General features: G+C 55.2%; 1 protein-coding gene across 1 annotated transcript in view; it reads left to right on the top strand.

Moving 5' to 3' along the window:
- Window positions 1-1,584: 1,584 nt before the first annotated feature.
- VWCE (von Willebrand factor C and EGF domains) overlaps window positions 1,585-21,273 on the top strand; it is a gene marked incomplete at both ends in the record, with an annotated part of 29,671 nt that continues 9,982 nt past the window's right edge. Inside the window, 13 exons of the mRNA XM_082845581.1 lie at window positions 1,585-1,694; window positions 4,717-4,811; window positions 4,933-5,022; window positions 5,354-5,482; window positions 9,129-9,245; window positions 11,799-11,915; window positions 12,811-12,939; window positions 13,972-14,414; window positions 14,497-14,614; window positions 15,818-15,900; window positions 17,567-17,654; window positions 19,423-19,508; window positions 21,050-21,167. Of these exons, the coding sequence (XP_082701707.1) occupies window positions 1,585-1,694; window positions 4,717-4,811; window positions 4,933-5,022; window positions 5,354-5,482; window positions 9,129-9,245; window positions 11,799-11,915; window positions 12,811-12,939; window positions 13,972-14,414; window positions 14,497-14,614; window positions 15,818-15,900; window positions 17,567-17,654; window positions 19,423-19,508; window positions 21,050-21,167 (1,723 nt within the window). The remainder of the gene's footprint in view (window positions 1,695-4,716; window positions 4,812-4,932; window positions 5,023-5,353; window positions 5,483-9,128; window positions 9,246-11,798; window positions 11,916-12,810; window positions 12,940-13,971; window positions 14,415-14,496; window positions 14,615-15,817; window positions 15,901-17,566; window positions 17,655-19,422; window positions 19,509-21,049; window positions 21,168-21,273) is intronic.

Here is a 21,273-nt window from a genome sequence, read left to right as displayed (position 1 = left end):
GAAGGAAGGGCTTTGTTTATCCCTATTGAATAATTCAGGGCTAGATTTCTGACTCTGGACCTTGAAGGTGGGCATTGAAGTACTTTGTAAGTGACAGTGAGGAATGCAGTCTGAACGGCAGAGGGGGAAAGTGCACCTTTGGATGTTTGAGACAAAAAGGAAAGACGGCCTAAGGGTCCTTAGGACTCAGAATGGACATAAATATGGAAGTAGCATTCATCTCACGATACAGAATATTTTGGCAACCTACTTGTTGAAAATGTGTTACTTAGATGGGTCAAAACTAACAAGGTGAGATAACAGCCCTAAAGTGAACATCTGCAAAAACTCAACCACACAGGTTCAGGTAAGGAAATCGGCTTAGTAGCTTGTGTTTAATAACAAAAGACATGACAACAAAAAGCATCTGAGGCTTCCCTTTAATGTAAACTTTGTTATGAACTAACAGCATCATGGGGTTGCCAAAAAAGCCAGGTAATATTAGACTGTGTTGTTAGAAGTATGGCATCTGGAAGGAAGGAGGCAAGAGTCCAGACCACTGCTGGCACACCATGTTCATTTGTGGCCACCAGTGTTAAGGACTTCAGTGACAGGCTGAGGTACCCAGTGGGAACTGCAGAGGTAGAACCAAAGGAGCTGGGGTTATTGAACTGGGAAGAAAAAACACTTCCTAACAAATGGAGTTACTCAAAATTGGATTGGGCTGCCTTTTGATAGGTCTTCGTCCCTGGAAGTGTTTAAGCCAAAGCTTGACTGATGGGGTCTGGGCGGCTAGGGAAGGTTCCTGCACAGAGCTGAAGGTAGGATTTAGTCAAACTTTCAGCTTTCTCCCAGCTGGATGGTCCTGATTTTCATCCGCCACCTGCTCACCACTTCCCTGCCTACCATTTCTGACTGTGACCTGAGGCAGCTGCAGAAGGGGACAAAGAGGAATCTGTGGGTTCAAGACTGTCTAGTGCCCCCTGACCAGGGAGCAGGTGGACCCACTGACCAGCGCACCCAGGGTTAGGGTGCAGACCTGTTGGCAGGCTGGGGGCCGGCCTAGAAGTGCTCAGCAGCGAAACGACCCAGCGTCCCACGTTGTACAACACAGTCATCTCGGGATCTACCTAGACCAGCAATGCCCGGGGCGCGCAGCCTCCTGCTCCAGCCTTGTTCCCGGAGTCTCTTTCCTCCCCGGGCCTCAGCCTGACGCCCATAGCCCTTCGCAGGAAGCCGACTCCCAAACCCGGGCCGGGGGTGTGGGCCGAGGACGAAACCCCGCCCCCAGGGGTCCCTGATCTTTGACCCCGCCCCGGGCTCCGCGCCTCCCCTGATGGCCACCGGCAGGCGGGCGCCTTTGCCTTTTGTGTGTTTCGTTCCGAGGTGCCAGAGACCCCCCGCCCCGCCGTCCGCCGAGTCTCCTCGCGGCCCCGTGCCCCTCCTCTCGGAGTCCCCAGCCCCCCTGCTCGGCTCCGCGTGCCAGCTCGGGGCTCGCTGGTTCGCTCCCCGCGGCGCCAGGAGGAGGGGCGAGGGCCGGCAGCCCCCTCCCCCGCGCTCGGCGCCGGAGCCTAGCCGAGCCGGGGGGACCCGCCGCTGCCGGTCATGTGGGCCGGATTGCTCCTCCGGGCCGCCTGCGTCGCGCTCCTGCTGCCGGGGACCCCGGCCCGTGGCTACACCGGGAGGAAGACGCCCGGGCACTTCGGGGCCGAGAGGTAAGCGCCCCGCGCCCCTCCCCTGCCCCTCCGCGGGAGCGCTACCGGCGCGGTGCGGGGAGGCGCGGAGGGGCGTCCCGGAGCTGCGGATCGGGGCGCCCCCCTGGGCCACTGTCCGCGCGCGGGCGCAGCCCAGGAGGTCCGGACAAAGGGACAGCAGCTTGTGCTCTGGGCGGGTGCCCGTTCTGCGCCCCTGGCCGGGGCTGTCCTGATTGGGATCTGGCGGGGGGAACGGAGATCCAGGCGCTAGGTGAGCCGCACTGAGTCCCGTGGAGCCCCGATCCCTGGCGAAGGGACCCCGGGACGTGCAACCTGGTCTCCGAACTGGCTGGCTTTCGCTCCCGAACGTGCCCGTGGCTCTGCCTAGGCAGTGCCTGGCCTGCCCCGCGGCTCTGGCCGCTCTGAGGCTGGGGGCTTTCCCTGTGTACAGGCTCTGCGCACGCCGTGGACCTTGTAGCCGCCGGGGTCTCTTTGGGTTATGTTTCGGTTTCCGCCTGTGTGTGCGCGCGGGCGGGGGTTGGGTGTTTTGCCCCTTTGCTTTCCCGATTGATGTCGCCCTCCCCTAGCGTCTCCTCCCGGCGGAGGCCGGGCCGCCGCGGGCCGAGCGCGTGTGTGCGTGATGCTCCGAGCTAGGGAACACGGTGTCAGCGGGCGGCCTGGCCCGCGGCCACGGCCTCGGGGGCGCGCGGGGGGGCGGCCCCGCCAGGCTCGCAACTCGCACGTGTGTTCCGCAGCCACCGCCAGTTCCTGCTCAGATCGGCCCGGCTCCGCGGCGTGTCAGAGCCTTCCTGCCTACCACCTGTCTCCCCGTCACCGCCCGCCCTAGGTTCCTTGGGGCGCTCTGGCGGGCGCTCGGCCCCTGCCCACCTGAGGGTGAGGCTCCACCAGCCTCCCGGGAATCTTTCCATCTGCCGCTTTGGTGGCACCCCCGTCCCTTTGAGAGCCCCATCTGAGGAGCAGGAGCTGCCGGCTTCTCCTTCCCAAGCTGCTGCCCTAATCGCTCCAGCGAGGGCAGCGGGTGAGACATCCCTGCTGCATCCCCCACCCACTTCCAGGGCCCCTTCTTCTGTGATGACTTCAGAGAGCGAAAAGGCTCTTGGAGGCTCCAGGGACAGTTTTCTGCAGACATTTCTGTTTTGCCATGTGTCCTGAGTTTCTCTTTCTAGAATATTTGTCACTTTTGACACAGATTATTCTCCCGCAGAGCAGACTGGGTCTTTCCATTCACGTCCCCAGTGCCTGCTGCCGTGCCTGGCACATCATGGGTGCTCTATAGAACACAGTTGGGAAGGGTTTTCTTTTCTCTCTTTTTTTTTTTTTTTTTTTTTTTTGCGGTACGCGGACCCCTCACCGCTGTGGCCTCTCCCGCCGCGGAGAACAGGCTCCGGACGCGCAGGCTCAGCGGCCATGGCTCACGGGCCCAGCCGCTCCGCGGCACGTGAGATCCTCCCAGACCGGGGCACGAACCCGCGTCCCCTGCATCGGCAGGCGGACTCTCAACCACTGCGCCACCAGGGAAGCCCGGGTTTTCTTTTTTTTTTTTTAATTAATTAATTAATTTTTGGCTGCGTTGGGTCTTTGTTGCTGCGCGCGGGCTTTCTCTAGTTGTGGTGAGCGGGGGCTACTCTTCGTTGCGGTGCGCGGGCTTCTCACTGCGGTGGTTTCTCTTGTTGCAGAGCACTGGCTCAAGGTGCTTGGGCTTCAGTAGTTGTGGCACGCGGGCTCAGTAGTTGTGGCTCGCGGGCTCTAGAGCGCAGGCTCAGTAGTTGTGGCCCACAGGCTTGGTTGCTCCGTGGCATGTGGGATGTTCCCGGACCAGGGCTCGAACCCGTGTCCCCTGCATGGGCAGGTGGATTCTTAACCACTGTGCCACCACGGAAGTCCCTGGGAAGGGTTTTCTTTTCCCTATTCTTTTGCAGCAGGATTCCCAGTTCAAACCAGGCTGGACTTCATCATCCTCTGCCCATCCCATCCCAGAACCAGTTCTAGTCATCGTCTCTGTCCCCCTCCAGGCCCATGGACATGCAGCTCCTGTCTAGAACATTCCTCCATTCTCACCGGCTGCTCCTACTCTCTCTCCAGCCTCAGCCTAGGAAACCTCCCCTGAGCTCCTTGGGCCTCCATAGCCTGTAATGTTCTGGCACTTGTCCTGCTATGTCGTTATACCTGGTTCCTTGTCCGCCCCTTGAAGGTGGGGAAAGTGGCTTGTTCACGGCTGGACTGCCTCACCCAGCCTCCAGCACACTGGATTCCCCTTCACTCCTTTGGGCAGCTCACTGATGCCCCCTCCCCCATCCCAGAGATGTCACCTGGGGAATGACTTCTCTCCAGTTCCCCCTTCTTCTTTACTGTTGGCTTCCCTTCTCAACCTTTCCCTCAACAGCCATTTATTAAGCACCTATGATGTGCCAGGCGCTGCCCTTGCTGCGGAGTTGAAGAAAAAAGATGAAGCCCCTGTCCTCAGGGAGTGGTAGGGGAGCCAGGCGATGAACAAATCAACAAACTAATAAGTAATTTAATGTCCCAGGAAGCAAGTGTTATGAAGCAGAATAAAGCAAGGTACGGGTGGACAAGTAGGGCCTCTCTGAGAAGGTGACATAAGCAGAGAGACCTTTTACAGGAGTGGGGGAGCTCTGTGTGTCTGGGGAAGAACGTTCCTGACAGAGGGGACTGCACGTGCAAAGGCCCTGAGGTAGCCATCCCTGCGGCTCTTCATCCACTGCGGTCTTCTATCCTCAGCTCTTAGACCCTCTTTGCTCTGTGTCCACGTGGCAGGCATCTGTAGGAGACTAGTGTCTGTTCTCTTATACCTTTGTCTTTGTCCTGCCTCCAGAAGGGACTGACTGTCTGAGTCATTTTTCTATGGAAACTTCCCATTGTCCTCCCGAGGAGTGGGGGGTGGAGGAGGTCTCCAGAACTGTTTGTTGACTGACATACTGACTGGCTGGGAGGCTTTCACTGCCCAGTAAATGAATCCTCCCCTTGGTACAGAATGTGGAAGGTGCTCTCTCCTCTCTTGCAGACGCCGGCTGGGCCCCCACGTCTGCCTCTCGGGGTTCGGGAGTGGCTGCTGCCCTGGCTGGGCGCCCTCCATGGGCAGTGGACACTGCACCCTTCGTAAGTGCCTGTCCCCATGCCCCAAACATCCTCCACAGCAGGGCGCTCATTCCCTGGGCTTGCCTGAGGGACAGATTGGGGGCCCCAGTCCCCAATCCCTCACCTGTCTTTATCCTCTCAGCCCTCTGCTCCTTTGGCTGCGGGAGTGGCATCTGCATCGCTCCCAATGTCTGCTCCTGCCAGGATGGAGAGCAAGGGCCCACCTGCCCAGGTAACTGGGGGCGGGCAATGGCTGATGGGAAGAACTCTATTTACACTGAGAATGTGCCAGGCACTGGGCAGTTGTGCCCTAGCATATCATTTTCAAACAACCCTATTAGGTAGGCATTCTCATTCCCATTTTATAGATGATGAAACTGAGGCACAGAAGCTAGTGTCTCGCCCAGGGTTACACGGCCAGTAAGTGGCAGAGCTGAATTTAAACTCAGGCCTCTTTGCCTCCAGAGCCCCCTTCCCAGCAGAATTTAGGAGGAGCCGGGGAAGGCGGGGGGCGGCTGGGACTGTGAAGTGGCGCATGCTCACAGGTGCGGTGCCTGTTTCAGAAGCCCATGGACCCTGTGGGGAGTACGGCTGTGACCTCACCTGTAACCATGGTGGCTGTCAGGAGGTGGCCCGAGTGTGTCCCGTGGGCTTCTCGATGACAGAGACAGCTATCGGCATCAGGTGTACCGGTGAGAGGCGTGGGAGCAGCGGGGAGGGGGCGGGCGGGAATGAGGTCCCTTCCCTGTCCTCCCAGGACGGTCTCTGGAGAGATGCCTGAGCAAAGCTGAGCCACGAGCAGCTCTGAAGTTTAAGAGTGAGCAGGCAGGCAGGCAAACACAAGAAATATGCCCCTTCTGCTATCTCACAAATACTTATTGAGCACACCTCGTGGACCGGGGACTGAGCTGGGGCTGGGGTTACGAGGGCAGTCCCTGCTCTTATGTTGCTTCAGAATGTGAGGCAGGGAGACAAGTAAGGACAATGACAGTCCCCCCCATAATGGGGCCATCACCTGTGGAGTGCACAGTGCCAGGGCCCACAGGGGCACAGGGAACCGGACTGGAGGTGGGCATGACTGCAGAAAGCCTCCCTCAGGAAAGTGACATTTGAAAGATGAGCCAAGAGAAACTCAGCAGTTATTTTGTAAAAGTATTATTGGTTCAGCATTTAAAAAATTCCCTGTGCACAGTCTGTTACTGTCGCCAGAGGCAGCCACCGTGACCAGTTTCTTACCTATCTTTCCGGAGAGCTTGAAAGCCTTTTTTAATTTGGATTTTGTAAAAATAACCTTTCTTCCCTGAATATAAAAGTAAAAAATAACTTCTTTTGGAACATCTGGAAAGTAAAAGAAGGGTAGAAAGGTGAAAATAAACCTGTCCCAGAAGTCCCTACCCAGAGATATTTGTTAGAAAATGAAGTTATTTTTTCCCTGCCCTGTCCCCTGGGTGTGTAGGTGTTTGTGAGAGTGTATGACTGTGGGTATATGTGTGTCAGGCGTGCCCATCTGTCTGTTTTATAAAATTGGGATCATACCTTATCTATAGTTTTCGTTCATTATTTTTCTCACTTAACTTTGTCTTGCGAGTAGGAAATAGTCCTTATAGCATCATTTTTTTTTCAGATAAAATATTATAGGTTTATTTAAAACTTAATTCTCACCTTGAGTATGCAAAATACAAACTCCACAAAATGTTCACTTTTTTACTTTATAGTTTACAAATATGCAAAATAGATGTTTGCTTAAATTTATATTACATATTTATTAAGGCAAGGAACTATATAGAAAAAAACATTTGTTCTGCTTAAGGCACACTTGGGAATAAACCATCGTACAAATTATTGCACATCTGAAACCACAGTGCCTAACAGACTGCATAAAAAGGTTAAAGTAAACCATGTGTATTTACCTGACTTAGGTCATAAATGTAGATCGGAAGACAAAAATAGATTTTCCTTGTCAAAGTATGCAGCAGTTTGAGAACTTTGGCCTCGTTTGGTACCTTTAGAACCAAGGCTCACCAAGCACCATCGTTTAGGCTATTAAAACACATTTTCTGTACCTGAATTTCTTCCTCTTCTTCAAAGATCGTAATAATGGCTTTTAGAAGGCAAAGAGAATACAAGGTGATCTTTATGCTTATATTGCATCGAAACAATTCAAGGGATTCTGGTCTTCCCTCCCCCCAGCTCAGGGATCTAATTTATACCCTGATATCCACAACTTCCAGTCACCCCCTTGGCGTTTTGTAAGTCCAGGAATATATATTCAAGTTGGATTTAGAATTGGAATGATAGAAGATCCAGTCACAGACCCCATCTGTTCTTTGTCATTTGGTTTCCTCATGTCTCCTGGTTATCCATTCACAAGTTGACTTGTTGGGAACTTGACCATGATTGTAGTGCTTTCCAGCTGGGTTCCTCCCCTCACCGGGAAGACAGTGTGAAAGGTAAAAAATACTGAATTTTCGTCTGCCAGTGTCGGTCATATCCACTGTTTGGGGATTTTAAAGTACCTCTTCATGGGTAAGGCGAGGTGGTCTGACCTCGAAAATGCCCGGTCGCACTAATGGCACTGGAAGGGGCGGTGCCCAGTGTGTTTGCCGTAGTGCCTGGTCAGTTCATCTGAGCGGGCAGATTTCCACCCATGGCCGTCCCAGTCACAGTGGTAAGGTTTCTCACCTGTGTGGGTTCGCAGGTGTGCCTTGAAATGAGAACTTTTCCGGGGCCACGACCTTGTCCCCCTCTTTGGCTTGGGCTCCTCCAGCATGCAGGAACTGGGTGGCATGAGCTCTTGGTAATGGAGCGGTGGGACCTGCGGCTGGATCTGGTCGGGCAGGAAGGGAGGGTAGTTGGGCCCGGGGTGGGGATGGAAGCCCGGGGGTAGTGGCAGGGCAGGATGACAGTCCCTGCTGCTCAGCATACAACATCATTTTGAACGGCTGCAGATGTAGTTGCTATAATCTAAGTACCCAGTTCTGTGCTATCCATCCTTAGCTTGTCTGCAGTGTTTCACTGCTACAAATAATGCTGCGATAAAGAGGCTTCTTGTCAGCCCCTCTGACTATTCCCAGAAAGAGAACTATTGGGTCAAGGGTCCCATGAAGGAGTTTTGGTGCTTGCCGCCCCCCCCCCCACACCCCTTCCAGAAGGTTGAAGTACTTTCCAGACACACTTCTCATTGCAGAGGCAAACTGGACCAAGGAAAAGCCAGAGACCAATGTCAAAGCAAGTGCAGGGAAGTGGGGCCCTGGCCACCATCACAAGGGGCCCAGTGGGATCGGGTGAATCAAGGTGGGCTTCTTAGAAGCGGTGGGTGTGGTCTCAAAGGTACCTGCTGTGGGAAGAGCAAGAAAGAACGGAGGTGACCAGCAGGCATGGGGGCCAGGGGGTGGGAGGGAGGCTCAAGTGGGCAGAGTAGACTGGAGTGGGCGGAGCTGACCTCGTAGGTCCTCATGGTTCTGAGATAGGAAGGGCTGCCTTGAAGCCGGCTGGGGAGATCTGTCTCCCAGCCCCCTCCCCCCTCAGGCCTTAACCTCCCTAAAGCACTACTTGGATCCAGTCACCCCACCCCGGGCAGAAGCTTCGGGACTCCTTTGCGCTCTATCGCTGAGCCTTTACCCACCACCTCTCCAGCTCGGCCTCACGCTGCCCCAGCGGGAACCTGAGCTTCAGCCAGACTGGGCTCCCGGCGGTCCCTGTGCTTCCCGGAAGCTTCTCGGACACTCTGTGCTCCATGGGCCCCCCTCCTGATGCCTCCTGGTCCTCTCAGCCCACCTCCCTTCCAGCACACACCTGCCGTGGCCGGGCGGTCCCTGGTAGGGCGCATACCGCCGGCTGCACGCCGGCCTCTCGTGGGTGTGTGTCGTGGTTGTGTGTTGTGGCTCCTACGTTCTCAGGCTGCAGCCATCTGGAGAGTCAGCACTGTGCCTTAGTGACATTTGTGTCCTCGGCAGCCCCCTTCCAGGTCTGCTGCACGCAGGCGGTGCTCAATAAGCATTTAAGGGAATTTAACCAGCCTTCCTGCCCATTCCCCCTGCCCTTTTGGGGTTGCCCTGCAGGTGGGACCACTGGAAATAGTTCTGTCTCAGCCAACCTCTCCGTTGTCTGTTCTGCGTGGGTCAAAAAGAGACCTGGCCCTTCGGCCTCTTCTTTCTGGGGGCATCCCTAAAGCTGTATGACTTACCTGGTGCCTTCTTTCTTCCTGGGGTGGGGGTGGGTTCCACCCTGCTGAGGGCAGGCCCCGTGTGGGCACAGGGTCCTCGTGGGGTGCATATTATCTCCACACCCGAACCACGTTCAGCGTGAGCTATGCAAGAGTGTTTCCTCGCTCCCCAGACGTCGATGAATGTTTAAGCTCCTCTTGTGAGGGCCACTGCGTGAACACGGAAGGCGGGTTCGTGTGCGAGTGTGGGCCGGGCATGCAGCTGTCTGCTGACCGCCACAGCTGCCAAGGTGAGTGGCTCTGGAAGGGGTAATGATGGTGCCGTCGCCACCGCCGCTAGGCTCTGGTGCTGACCTCACGGCCCTGCCAGGCCCAACGCGTGTTCTCCAGGCATGATTGCGTTTCAGCTTCACCACAGCCCTCTGAGGGAGATGCTGTTCTCATCCTCACTTTCTGGATGAGGCTTGCCCAAGGCCGTTCTGTCAGTGAGGGCAGAAGCAGTCGGCTTGCATGCGGGCGCGTCTGATGGCAGGGCCTTTGCTCTGGACCACGACTCAGTAGAAACTGCTGCTGCCATCACTGTAGGGTAGGGGGGTGGTGGGGGTGAGGGAGAGGCTGAGACTAACCAGAAGGAGGAGGCCACTGAGCTGGGGGAAGGCTGAGGGGGCGGGTGACACATCCCGGGGGCTCTGTGGGAGAGCCGAGCTGCGACAGAGTCACCTCAGCCACCTGCCGGGTTGCTGGGCCGGGCTCTGGAGACACACAGCCAAGAAGAAAACATCCTGCCCCCCAGCGACCTCCCCACTCCCCCCACCCCCGGTCTGGTGGGAGGGGAAGAACAATGCGGTTGGGTCGAGGGGCTAGGTGCTGTGGGAACCCAGGGGAGAGAAGGAATCTTTTCTCCTAAGTGAACAGGATGAGCGAGACCTTTTAAAATAATGACTCATTCCTTAAAAATGATTTTTATTTACAGAAATTATGTCAGGAAACATTCTCTCTTTAACAAGGCAGCTAAGACAGAAGCTCCCCTTGATACTGTGATATCATTTTCTGGGTGTTTGAAATTTTCATAAATTATTTTAAAAGTTTTTTTTTTTTCTTCGATACGCGGGCCTCTCACTGTTGTGGCCTCTCCCGTTGCGGAGCACAGGCTCCGGACGCGCAGGCTCAGCGGCCATGGCTCACGGGCCCAGCCGCTCCGCGGCATGTGGGATCCTCCCGGACCGGGGCACGAACCCGTGTCCCCTGCATCGGCAGGTGGACTCTCAACCACTGTGCCACGAGGGAAGCTCTTTAAAAGTTTTAAAAGTCATGGCCCTAGCCCCAGGCCATCTCTCCCACGCCCAACCTCTATGCTCCCTAGAGAATAGCCCTGGTGTCTTAGTATCTGCTTGGGCTGCTATAACAAAATAGCACAAACTGGGTGGCTTAAACAACAAAAATTTATTCTCACAGTTCTGGAGGCTGGGAAGTACAAGATCACAGTGTTGGCCCACTCAGTTACTGGTGAGGGCTCTCTTCCTGCCTTGCAGACAGCTACCTTCTCTTTGTGTCCTCACAAGGCAGAGAGAGAGCAGGCTCTCTCATGGCTCTTCTTCTAAGGGCAGTAATCCCATCATGAGAGCCCCACCCTCAAGACCTCATCCAAACCTAATTATGTCCCAAAGGCCCCACCTCCTAATATCATCACATTGGGGGTTAGGGCTTCCATTTATGAATCTGGAGGGAACGCAGTTCATCCATAGCACTTAGTTATCAATCTGATGAGCGCCCTGCCTGCCTCTCCCCAGTATGTGTACGTACACACATGTGCACTTACAGAGATATGACGATAAGAGATGGGTGGCTTACAGCTGTTGAACTCCTGTATTCCTGGCACCATGCTAAGCATTTAACATGCATTTTCTCAATTTTGTCCTCAAAATTGTCCTATGAAGTTGGTACTGTTTATTTCCATTTTCCTGGTAGGAATACTGAGGCTTAAAGAAGTTAACTTTCTCAAGATCACATTAGGGCTTCCATGTGAACCCAGTCATTCTTCTGCCTGCTTTTTTCCCTTCAACAATCTGTCATGAAAATCTCTTCACATCAGGGTCAATAGACTTGCTTTATCCTTTTCAGCTACTACCTGGTACTTCGCAGTGCAGATATCCCGTAGTTTACTAACTCTTCTCTTACTGATGAACATGCAGATCATTTCCAGCTTTTTCCCAATTTCAAACAATGACTTGGGGAAGCTTTGACAGAGGAGGTAGTATAGAAGCTGAGTTTTGAGGTATGAGTAGGAGTTTTCCAGCCAGACAAGATGGGAAGGTATTCCAAGCAGATAGGAGAACATGGGCAAAGAGGGAGGGCCACAAGAGCATGGTGCCTTTGGAAGATGGCAAGAATTTGGGCCAGAGTAAAGGTGAGGGGCAAGGAGAGAGGTGGGAAAGGCAGCCCAGGACTCGTGGTGCTGCATTGGTGCTTGTGGGAGCCTTGGAGGGAGTGTAAGCAGAAAGTGGCCTGATCAGAGGTGCCCTTTGGTCAGAACATCCTGGGGGCTCTGTAGAGGGTGGCTTGGGAGGAGCACAGGAGGGGCAGAGAGACACACAAGGCTGTTGTTATCCTCTAGGCCAGAGACAAAGCCCGGGGCATCTGGGCTAGGGTATGGCAGTGAGGGTGGAGAGAAGTGGACTGGTCCAGGGAGGACTTAGGAGTTGATAGACTGAATGTGGGTGGTGAGAAGGAGAGGGGTTACGAGTCGGGTAGGAGATAGTGATGAGAGAGGTAGGTAGAGAGGACCACCTATTTCCAAAACTCCACGGGGAAATGAGCTCCAGCTGTGTCCTGTTCCCTTCCAGACACTGATGAATGCCTTGGGACCCCCTGCCAGCAGAGATGTAAAAACAGCATTGGCAGCTACAGGTGTTCCTGTAGAACTGGCTTCCATCTGCACAGCAACCGGCACTCCTGTGTAGGTAAGGCAGGGGACCCTGTAGTCTTCACACTTAGGCTGCCAATCAGGAAGACGGACAGGGCGAGCCCAGGGACAGGGAAAGGTCAACAGTCTGGACCTCCTGGTTCCCTGGAGCCGGCAAGCGCTTGAGCCTTTGCTCAGAGCCTGCCTTTCCCTGGGGTTGGCGTGGCTCCTAATGGAAGACCCTGTCTCGGACTTTTCCTGGCCACATGCCACTTTCATCCTGTTATGTTCCTCTTCCGCCCTCTCCCAGATACACCCCAAGGATTCCTCTCTGCTCACCCATTTTCTTGGCTGCCTTAGCTCCCCTTGGTAAATAAAGCACGTTATATCTTGGTTCCTCTGGTTTAGAAGGAGACCCCTGTCTTCTCAGCCCATTGCAGAAATTTCCAGAAAGGGATTGGCATGTCTGGCTTGAGCTTGGCTCATGGGTTGAAGGTGGGCTCCCCTGGGCCTGGAGAAAGGCCTTGTTCTAGCAGAGCTGGGTGTTTGTCCTGGAGCCTGCCCTGCGCAGTGTGGCGATTTTTGAGACTCTTTTTTCAGAAGGGCCCGTAGCACCTGATGCCCAACAGTGGGTTGGTGGAAGGTTTGGAGGTGAGATTCCCAGTGGGGCCCATCCCCACCAGCCAGCACTTAATCATTGCTGCACAGTGCTGGGGTATGAGTCACTGGCGCATTCATTAAATGCCTACTGGATGTGTGAACCTTCCAAGGAGACTAGCGCTAGACTTCAGCCCCATTCCCAGACATCTGAGTCACACTGGCACCCTGGGGCAGGGAAGGACCCCATAAGAACATGGCAGGGAGACTCCCCCAGCCTTTTGGGGTAAGGGATGCGGGAAGAAGGACTCGGTAGCCCCGATAAGGCAGCCGTCGGTAGCGAGGCTCTCCCGCAGATGTAAACGAGTGTCGGAGGCCACTGGAGAGGCGAGTCTGTCACCATTCTTGCCATAACACCGTGGGCAGCTTCCTGTGCACCTGCCGACCTGGCTTCAGGCTCCGAGCTGACCGAGTGTCGTGTGAAGGTGAGCGCTGGGCCCCGCCACCCGGCGCTGGGCCCCGCCTCCGGGCCCCAGGCCCCACCCTCCCAGACCAGGCCCCCTTCCTTCCCCCTGAATTATTTTTCAGTTCATCTCGTTTGTTATTTCCAACATCCCCCTTTCATCCTTTCTGTCTCCTCCCACTTCTTTACCCATTCTTTTTTTTTTTTTTTTTGCGGTACGCGGGCCTCTCACTGTTGTGGCCTCTCCCGTTGCGGAGCACAGGCTCCGGACGCGCAGGCTCAGCGGCCATGGCTCATGGGCCCAGCCGCTCCGCGGCACGTGGGATCTTCCCAGACCGGGGCACAAACCCGTGTCCCCTGCATCGGCAGGCGGACTCTCTCTCTCTCTCTCTCTCTCTCTCTCTCTCTCTCTCTCTCTCTCTCTCTCTCACACACACACACACTGTTGGGCAGCTGCTGTCCTCTGCAGGGAAAATGTGCACTGTTCCTACGTGTGTCTGTCTTTCAGTGTGTGTGTCTCAGGGGAGGCATCCTCTTGGAAGCTGGCCTGTCTGCCATGGGCCCAGAGAGGACCCTGGGCCCTTCCTCCCCCTGAGCCTCTGCATCTCCTCCTGGGAAGCCACAGCTGGATGGGAGAGTAGGGGACACACTCCCGACTTGTCAGGAGTACGGAAGGGTCACTCCCAAGTCGGATCCCTGAGGGCTTAGAGAAGGTCTGCGTGGTTCAGGAAAACCCGAGTCTCCTTTGTGGCCAGCGAGGAAGGGAAGGGAGAAGACTCTGATTTTGCTGCATATGAAGCAGCTGGACCTCCTGCATCGCCAGCGTGTAACTTCGGGCTGCTCGTGGTACTTTTTTGTCAATCTTCTCCCCTGATCGTCACCGCAGCCCCATTAGTTTGAGGTTGTACTGGTGGTATTAGATCTATCATGTTGTTGAAGAAACTGGCCCAGTCACATTCAGTGATTTGTGGTCATGCGCCTGAGTCCACGCCCCTCGAATCTCGCCTCCTGCCCCTGCTGCCTCCCTGCAGACACCTCTGTGTTTCCGTTTCAGCTTTCCCCAAAGCCGTGCTGGCCCCATCTGCCATCCTGCAGCCCCTGCAGCACCCCCCTAAGATGCTACTGCTGCTTCCAGAGGCAGGCCGGCCCGCCCTCTCCCCAGGGCACAGCCCTCCTTCTGGGGCTCCAGGGCCCCCAACTGGAGTCAGGACCACACGACTGCCATCTCCCACACCTGCACTACCCACGTCCTCTGCTTCTGCCCTGACGCAGCTGCTGTCTGCCCCAATGGCCACCCCAGTGCCTAGTCCCTCTCCGTTGGGGACCCTCAGACCTCCCTCACGAATCCAGGAGAAGGTGGTGGTGACCCCTTCCTTGCCCAGGGGCCCTGAGGCCACACAGCTGGCACCAGGGCCCTCTGCCTGTTGGCACCTGGGAGCCATGCGTGAGTCCGGGAGCCGCTGGACAGAGCCTGGCTGTTCCCAGTGCTGGTGCGAGGTGGGTGTGAGGGGTCCCCCGGGCTTCCCTGGTCTGGTGTCTGGGGCGTTGTGGTGGCTGGAACTCCAGTTTCTGCTTCTAGGATGGGGAGGTGACCTGTGAAAAGGTGACGTGTGAAGCTGCTTGTTCTCACCCGATTCCCTCCGGAGATGGGGGATGCTGTCCATTGTGTACAGGTGGGAGCTGGTCTGGGGAAGGCTGTGAGTTTCTCACATGGTACTGCCTCTTCCCTTTCCTAGCCTTTCTGCTGCTGAAAGGCTGTTCTCCAACTTCCGTGTGTCACCTGAAGGGTGATCCCTGGGCCTAGCCCCCAGAGCTTCTGATTTAGCAGGTGCTGGGTAAGGCCCGGGAATTTGCATTTCTAACAAGTTCCCAGGTGATGTTGACGCTGCTGCTTCGGGGACCACACTTGAGAACCAGTGGTCTGTGCTCTCAAGGGGAACTTTTGACCTTCCGGGGATCCTTTTGGAGCTTCGTTCTTTCATTTATTCCTTCATTCAGCAAGTTTCTCCAGACCCACCCTGCAGTCCCCTCCCCTGCCCCTGTCTCCCTGCTACTGCAGGAGGAGTAATCGTTTATAAATTCTACCCCTGTTCTGATTCCCTCCCACAATCTGCTGACAATTTTTCATTTGCTTCCCATTGCTGTTAGGATAAAGACCTCAAATCTTACCAAGTCCTTCAGCAGAGCTCCTTAACACTCACCCTGCGCGTGAATCGCTGGGAATCCTGTTAAAATGCAGATTCTCATTCAGTAGACGTGGGGAGGGGCTTGAGCGGCTACATTTCTATGAAGCTCTTGGTGGTAAGGTGTTGAGGTTGCTGCCCTTTAAGCAGCAGTGAAAAAATCTTCCTAAGGGTTAAAATGAAAATGCAACTTACTGATTTCCTTAATGATAATTGTGAGTTTTTACTGTGTCCCTACTGTGTACTAAGCCCTGAGTGTAAATTGCTGTGTACATTACATCTGAGGTTGTGCATCCTTCCAAGTCCCCTGCAGGGCATGTGGTGGTATTTCCATTTTACAGTAAAGACAGCTGAGTCCCAGAGAGGTTGAGTGACACATCCAGGTCCAAAGCCACTCAGGTGACAGGCCAGGTTTGGAACCTGGGGCTGTCTGGCTGCCTTTCCTGCCTTATGGCAATAAAATGCCATGCTTTCAACACAGTTCTGGGTTTATCAGACATAAATGGGACCCTCCCAGGGCACCCTGTGTGGGTGTCTCCTGTAGTTCTCCAGGGGTCTTGGGACCACACCGTTCTGAGTACCTAGATCTGTCACTCCTGGGGCATCCGAGCCAGTGAGAGAAGGTTCCAGGTACATTATGCCTGGAAAAGTAATGAGACCTCAAGCTTCCTCTACTTTAAGAGGTCTGATGCCTCCACTCCTGTTTGTCTTTCAAAGGCTGTTTTCACAGTGGCGTCATCCGGGCTGAAGGGGACGTGTTTTCACCTCCCAACCAGAACTGCACTGTCTGTGTCTGTCTGGTGAGCATCACAAGATCCCTGAAGCCTCGTGGGTGTTTTCTTAACCTTTGGGGGTTTTAGAGGAAGGGGGAAAGACCGGATGTTAAAGGTGAGCTCGTTGAATGGAGGGAGAGTTCTCAGGTTGTGGATTTTGGTCGCAAGCTGTGGAATTTGAAAGCGTGGGGGATGGGAAACCCATAGTGTGTGGAGTCAGGGAGGTTTTGCTGAGCAGAAAAGAGCCAACATGCAAACAGGGTCCATCTGTCTAGGAAGGGGAGGGGATGCAACTCCCTCGGAAACTTCCTACCAGGGAGGCCGTTTTTCTCTCCAGGCAAAATATTTGCCGGCACGATAAAGGTAGCCGCGTTGGGAGGGAGCAGGCTCATTACCAGACTCAGCTTGTTAAGAGTATTTTGCTTGAGGCAAATTCACTCCTCCTAGAATAGTTATTAAGTTCCTACCCTGTGCCAGACCCAGCCAGAGGCTGTCCCTTGGGTTGCATCGTGAGCACCCGGTGCATACCAGGCAGGGGCTTGGTATTTTCCATCTAGTTCCTCCCCCGAGGCTCCTGGTGGCTCTTCTGGGTTGGCTTTACAGTCCCCATTCTACAGGTGGAAAGACTGAGGCTGGGAGGTGGCAGAGCTGGGATTTGAGCCGTGGCCTTTCTGCATCCAAAGCCCAGGCTCTGCCCACCAACCCTCACTGCCTCTCATCTTTAAAAGCAGCCCTGGTCTGGCAGTGACGGCGGAAGCTGCAATGTAAAGGGGCGGGGGCGCGTAGATCGCTACCGCCACCGTTATTGAGCCCTTCCTGTGCGCCACGCTTGTGAAGTGGCCAGGCGTTTTCGTGCCTGATCATATTTCACTCCATCCTCAGCAACCCCAGCAGAGGTGCCCTTTCCAGCTCATCTCACAGATAGGGAGACGGAGGCTCAGAGAGGTGACATACTCTGCCCAAAGTCACACGACTTGGAGGGGCAGACCCTGGACCTCAGGTCTGGCTGACTCCAAAGCCGGGGGCTTTTTTGTCTTAACTTCAATTTTTAAAAATTGAGTTTTAAATTTAACTCCTTGGCCGGTATTAGTCACTTGGTTCAAAACTCAGATGCACGGGAAGGTGTCTCTGGCGGAGGAACCTCTGTTCTCCACTTCTCAGCATCCTTCCGGAGCTTCTGTATGCCATGGGAGGGAATGCCATGGTGGGGGCAGTGCCATGGGAGGCTAGGCTCATCCATTTTCATGAGGAAGGCAGCGTGCTCTGCTCTCTGGTCTGCCCCTCGTCTTGGAAAGGGGGATGTTGGAAACTACACCATAATACACCCTGGTACTGGGCCCCAGCACCATATCCTTGTGTGACCGTGGTGGCATTTAAAGGTCTTGGATGGCTTCCCTTTTATTTTTTTTTAAATATTTATTTATTTGACTGCGCCGGGTCTTACTTGTGGCATGCGGGATCTTCGTTGTGGCATGCGGGATGTAGCCCTGACCAGGGATCGAACTGGGGCCCCCTGCATTGGGAGTGTGCAGTCTTAACCACTGGACCACCAGGGAAGTCCCAGGATAGCTTCCTTTAGGAGGCTTTCATGTGGGACAGGAATCCTGAGGGTGGTGTGAAATAGGGAACAAGCTGGTTCTGTTGGGCCTGACGGTCTACCCTCCCCCACCTGCACCACCTCTCACCTCCTCAGGCTGGAAATGTGTCCTGCATCTCCCCCGAGTGTCCTCCCGGCCCCTGTCAGGCCTCCCTGAAGTCGGATTGCTGTACTTGTGTGCCAGGTAAGGGACTCTCTGTGGGGAGAGGACAGGGTGAATTTAGCTTTTTTGTAAAAAATGACGGGGGTGGAGCGGTGTCTTTCGAGTATGGGTTTTTTTTTTGGGGGGGGGGGTGAGTGGGGGAGAGAGGAAGGAGATTGATTTCTGCTTTAGAAACTCAGATCAAATGAAGCGTTTCAAAGTGCCCGTTTTAATTGAGCACCTACTGTGTGCATAGTGGTTTGGATGCTAGATTGGGCTCACAGCCCAGCCTGCCCCCTGCTGGGGTTGGTGCCTTTAACACAGACAGGAAGGGGTTTGGGTCCACCCTTGGTGTGGCTCTGTCCCGAGGCTGGGAGGGTGTCTCCCCTGCCCCACTAATGAGTTAGTCTTTTGTTAAAATGTGGTTCTCTTTCCTGAGATGACCTCATGGCCGTCACTGCTGGCTCTGGGCCGTTGTTCTGTGGGGCCCTTGCCAGTCCTGATCTCATTGAATCTGTGTGGTGCAGCCCTGAGGGAGTACTATTCATAGCCCCATTTTATAGATGAGGAAACTGAGGCTCAGAGAGGTCATCACTGCCCAAAGACACACCAGTGAGTAAAGGAGCAGAGCTTGAACTCAAGCTTACCTGATTTCAAAGCTAGTGTTCTTATTAAATACTATTTTTCCCTTGACTTTTGAATGCTGTTTTAATTTTATTTATTTAGTTATTTTTGCCATGCTGCACGGCATGTGAGATCTTAGTTCCCCGACCAGGGATCGAACCTGCGCCCATGCATTGGAACCGCAGAGTCTTAACCACTGGACCACCAGGGAAGTCCCGAATGTTATATTAGTTTTAGTTAAAACATTTTTTGAACAGGCAATATACTCCCTGTGAGGTAGGAATTGTTAATCCCATTCTACAGATGAGAAAACTGAGACTTAGGAGAGTTTAAGTATCTTGCCCGTAGTGAGTTATGTGGCTGGGATTTGAACCCAGTGCCCTCTGATTAAAGTCAGGTGGGCCCCGGCAGTTTTTTTTTTTTTTTTTTTTTTGCGGTACGCGGGCCTCTCACTGCTGTGGCCTCTCCCATTGCGGAGCACAGGCTCCAGACGCGCAGGCTCAGCGGCCATGGCTCACGGGCCCAGCTGCTCCGCGGCATGTGGGACCCTCCCGGACCGGGGCACGAACCCGTGTCCCCTGCATCGGCAGGTGGACTCTCAACCAGTGCGTCACCAGGGGAGCCCCCGGCAGGTTTTTAAGGTTGTTTTTACCAGCAGGGATGGGGGAATCTTCAGATGAGAGGCTCTCACTGAATCCTCCCTGCCTCCAGGGGCTGGCAGCATTCCCAGACCTTCCTGTAGGTGTCTGGGGCCATCTTTTTTCATTTCTTCTTTTCTCTTACTCTTTAGTTATTCCGGGCTTCCCATCCTTCTTGGTTAAGGACCTTATTTTGCATGTGGTTCATTCTCTGTCAGTTTTTTTTTTTTTTTTTTTTTTGGCCGCACCGTTAGGCATGTGGGATCTTAGTTCCCTGAGCAGGGATTGAACCCGTTCCCCCTGCATTGGGAGCTCAGAGTCTTAACCACTGGACGGCCAGAGAAGTCCCTCTCTGTCAGTTTTTAACTACTGGTGTACCTTTAGGTGAGGGTTTGGAGGAGAGCAGCGATTGGGCTCTTGGGTGTGGGTGTGCCGTGGAGTATTGTGGGGGTGTGTTTTCTTCCCAGAGACCCCCCCCTACCCATTTGCTCCCCCTTTTCTTTAGCTGCCCAAAGACCTTGAGCTGCCTCTTCCTTTCTCCTCCGCAGTGAGATGCTATTTCCATGGCCAGTGGTATGCAGACGGGGCTGTGTTCAGTGGTGGTGGTGACGAGTGTACCACCTGTGTCTGCCAGGTAGGGGGCTGAGTGGGTGGGTGCTGGGGAGGGGCAGGGCACACAACACTCTCAGGATGCCTTGACCAGGAGAAGAGGAGCTGCCATGCAGCAAAAGGGAAACTGAGGCGAGAAAGAGCCTAAAGGGCCTTAGCATTCACCAAGGCCTTCCTGCAGTCTCCTTGAAGTTCGTCCTTCAGCATTGCTATTTATAGAGCACCTACTGTGTGCCTGGGACAATGCTGGGTGCTGGGGACGCAGTTGAGCACAAGACAGCCCCAGCCCCCTCTGTCAGGGGCCCACAGCTAGGTGGGCAATGGACAGGGGAGCGGGGCTCTTAACCAGAGTGTGGGCTTCAGGGAAGCCTACTTGGAGGGAGGGCTGCTAAGCTGAGACCCGAAGGATAACTAGGACAACCCGGTGAGGAGCTGAGACAGGTGTGCCCGGCAGAAGGCACTGCGTGAACAGAAGGCGGGAGGCGGGAGAGAGCAGGGCATGTTCTAAGGCCTGGGGGTGTGCATTCCGGCTGGAGCCCGGACCGCGAGAGGAACTGGAAATGCGGCTGAGGTGGGGATCCTGTTTGGGCTGAGTTCCAAGAACAGGGCCTGGGGTGGGCTTCTCGTGTAAGTGGTTTTCTGAAGGAGTGCTCGCGGGAGAGACTGGCTGGGGAAGCAGGTCAGGCAGGGGGAGGGGCCACGAGAAGGGGGTCTCGGGCTGATGCCACGGGGAGCTCTGGAGTGTGAGTGGCACCGCAGAGGTGGGTGTGTCCAGAGGCCAGGGAGCTGGGCTCTTCTGCCCCCAGCATCAGGTGGTTGTAGGTACTTCCTTGCTCCCCGGGGAGTGGGGGTGAACGAACCATCCAGGCGCCTGGAGGACGTGACCTTCATCAGCCAAGGGGCCGTGCTTAGGGGAAGGGGTCTGCGAGGGGGCGGCAACAGCCTGTGCGTCAGTCTCAGTCGTGAAGGGCTTTGCCAGCCAGGCAGAGGGTTTGGACTTGGCGAGCTGCCCAGGGTTTGAAGTGGTGGAGTGTTGTGATCGGACTGGTGCCTGAGAACGTTCTCTGGCTGCAGGTGAGAGTGGATTGGAGTGAGAGCAGAAAGCTATTGCAGAGGTGAGAGGAAGAGATTCTGGAGGCTTAAGCCAGGGCAGCCGGGGACCCAGCGGCCATGCAGCCGCCGTATTCCTGGGACCCTCTCCCAGCCTCACCCCAGCCCCCAGGGAAGGACTCACCGTTCCTTCCACTCTTGCTCCCTGGAGATCTGTCACTTTTTTTTTTTTTTTTTGCGGTACACGGGCCTCTCGCTGCTGTGGCCTCTCCCGTTGCGGAGCACAGGCTCCGGACGCGCAGGCTCAGCGGCCATAGCTCACGGGCCCAACCGCTCCGCGGCATGTGGGATCTTCCCGGACCGGGGCACGAACCCGTGTCCCCTGCATCGGCAGGCGGACTCTCAACCACTGCGCCACCAGGGAAGCCCGAGATCTGTCACTTGTAGGGGGATGATGGCAGCCTGCCAGCCTCCTCTTTGGCCCTCACTGGTTTGTGCCCCCTGGCTCTCTTCCAGAACGGGGAGGTGGAATGTTCCTTCACGCCATGTCCAGAACTGGATTGCCCCCGCGAGGAGTGGTGGCTGGGCCCTGGGCAGTGCTGCTTCACCTGCAGGGAACCCGCACCCATGACAGGTGAGGCCGCTTAGCCCTGCATCCCAGGCTGTACCCAACACAGGCCTGGATGCCCGAGCCGGGGGAGGCTGAGCTTCTCCCGCTGAGACTGTGTGTGTGCGTGTGA

Source organism: Leucopleurus acutus (assembly GCF_964270905.1).
Source record: "Leucopleurus acutus genome assembly, chromosome: 8".
Taxonomy (NCBI): Eukaryota; Metazoa; Chordata; class Mammalia; order Artiodactyla; family Delphinidae; genus Leucopleurus; species Leucopleurus acutus.
This window is presented reverse-complemented; position numbering and strand designations above follow the sequence as displayed.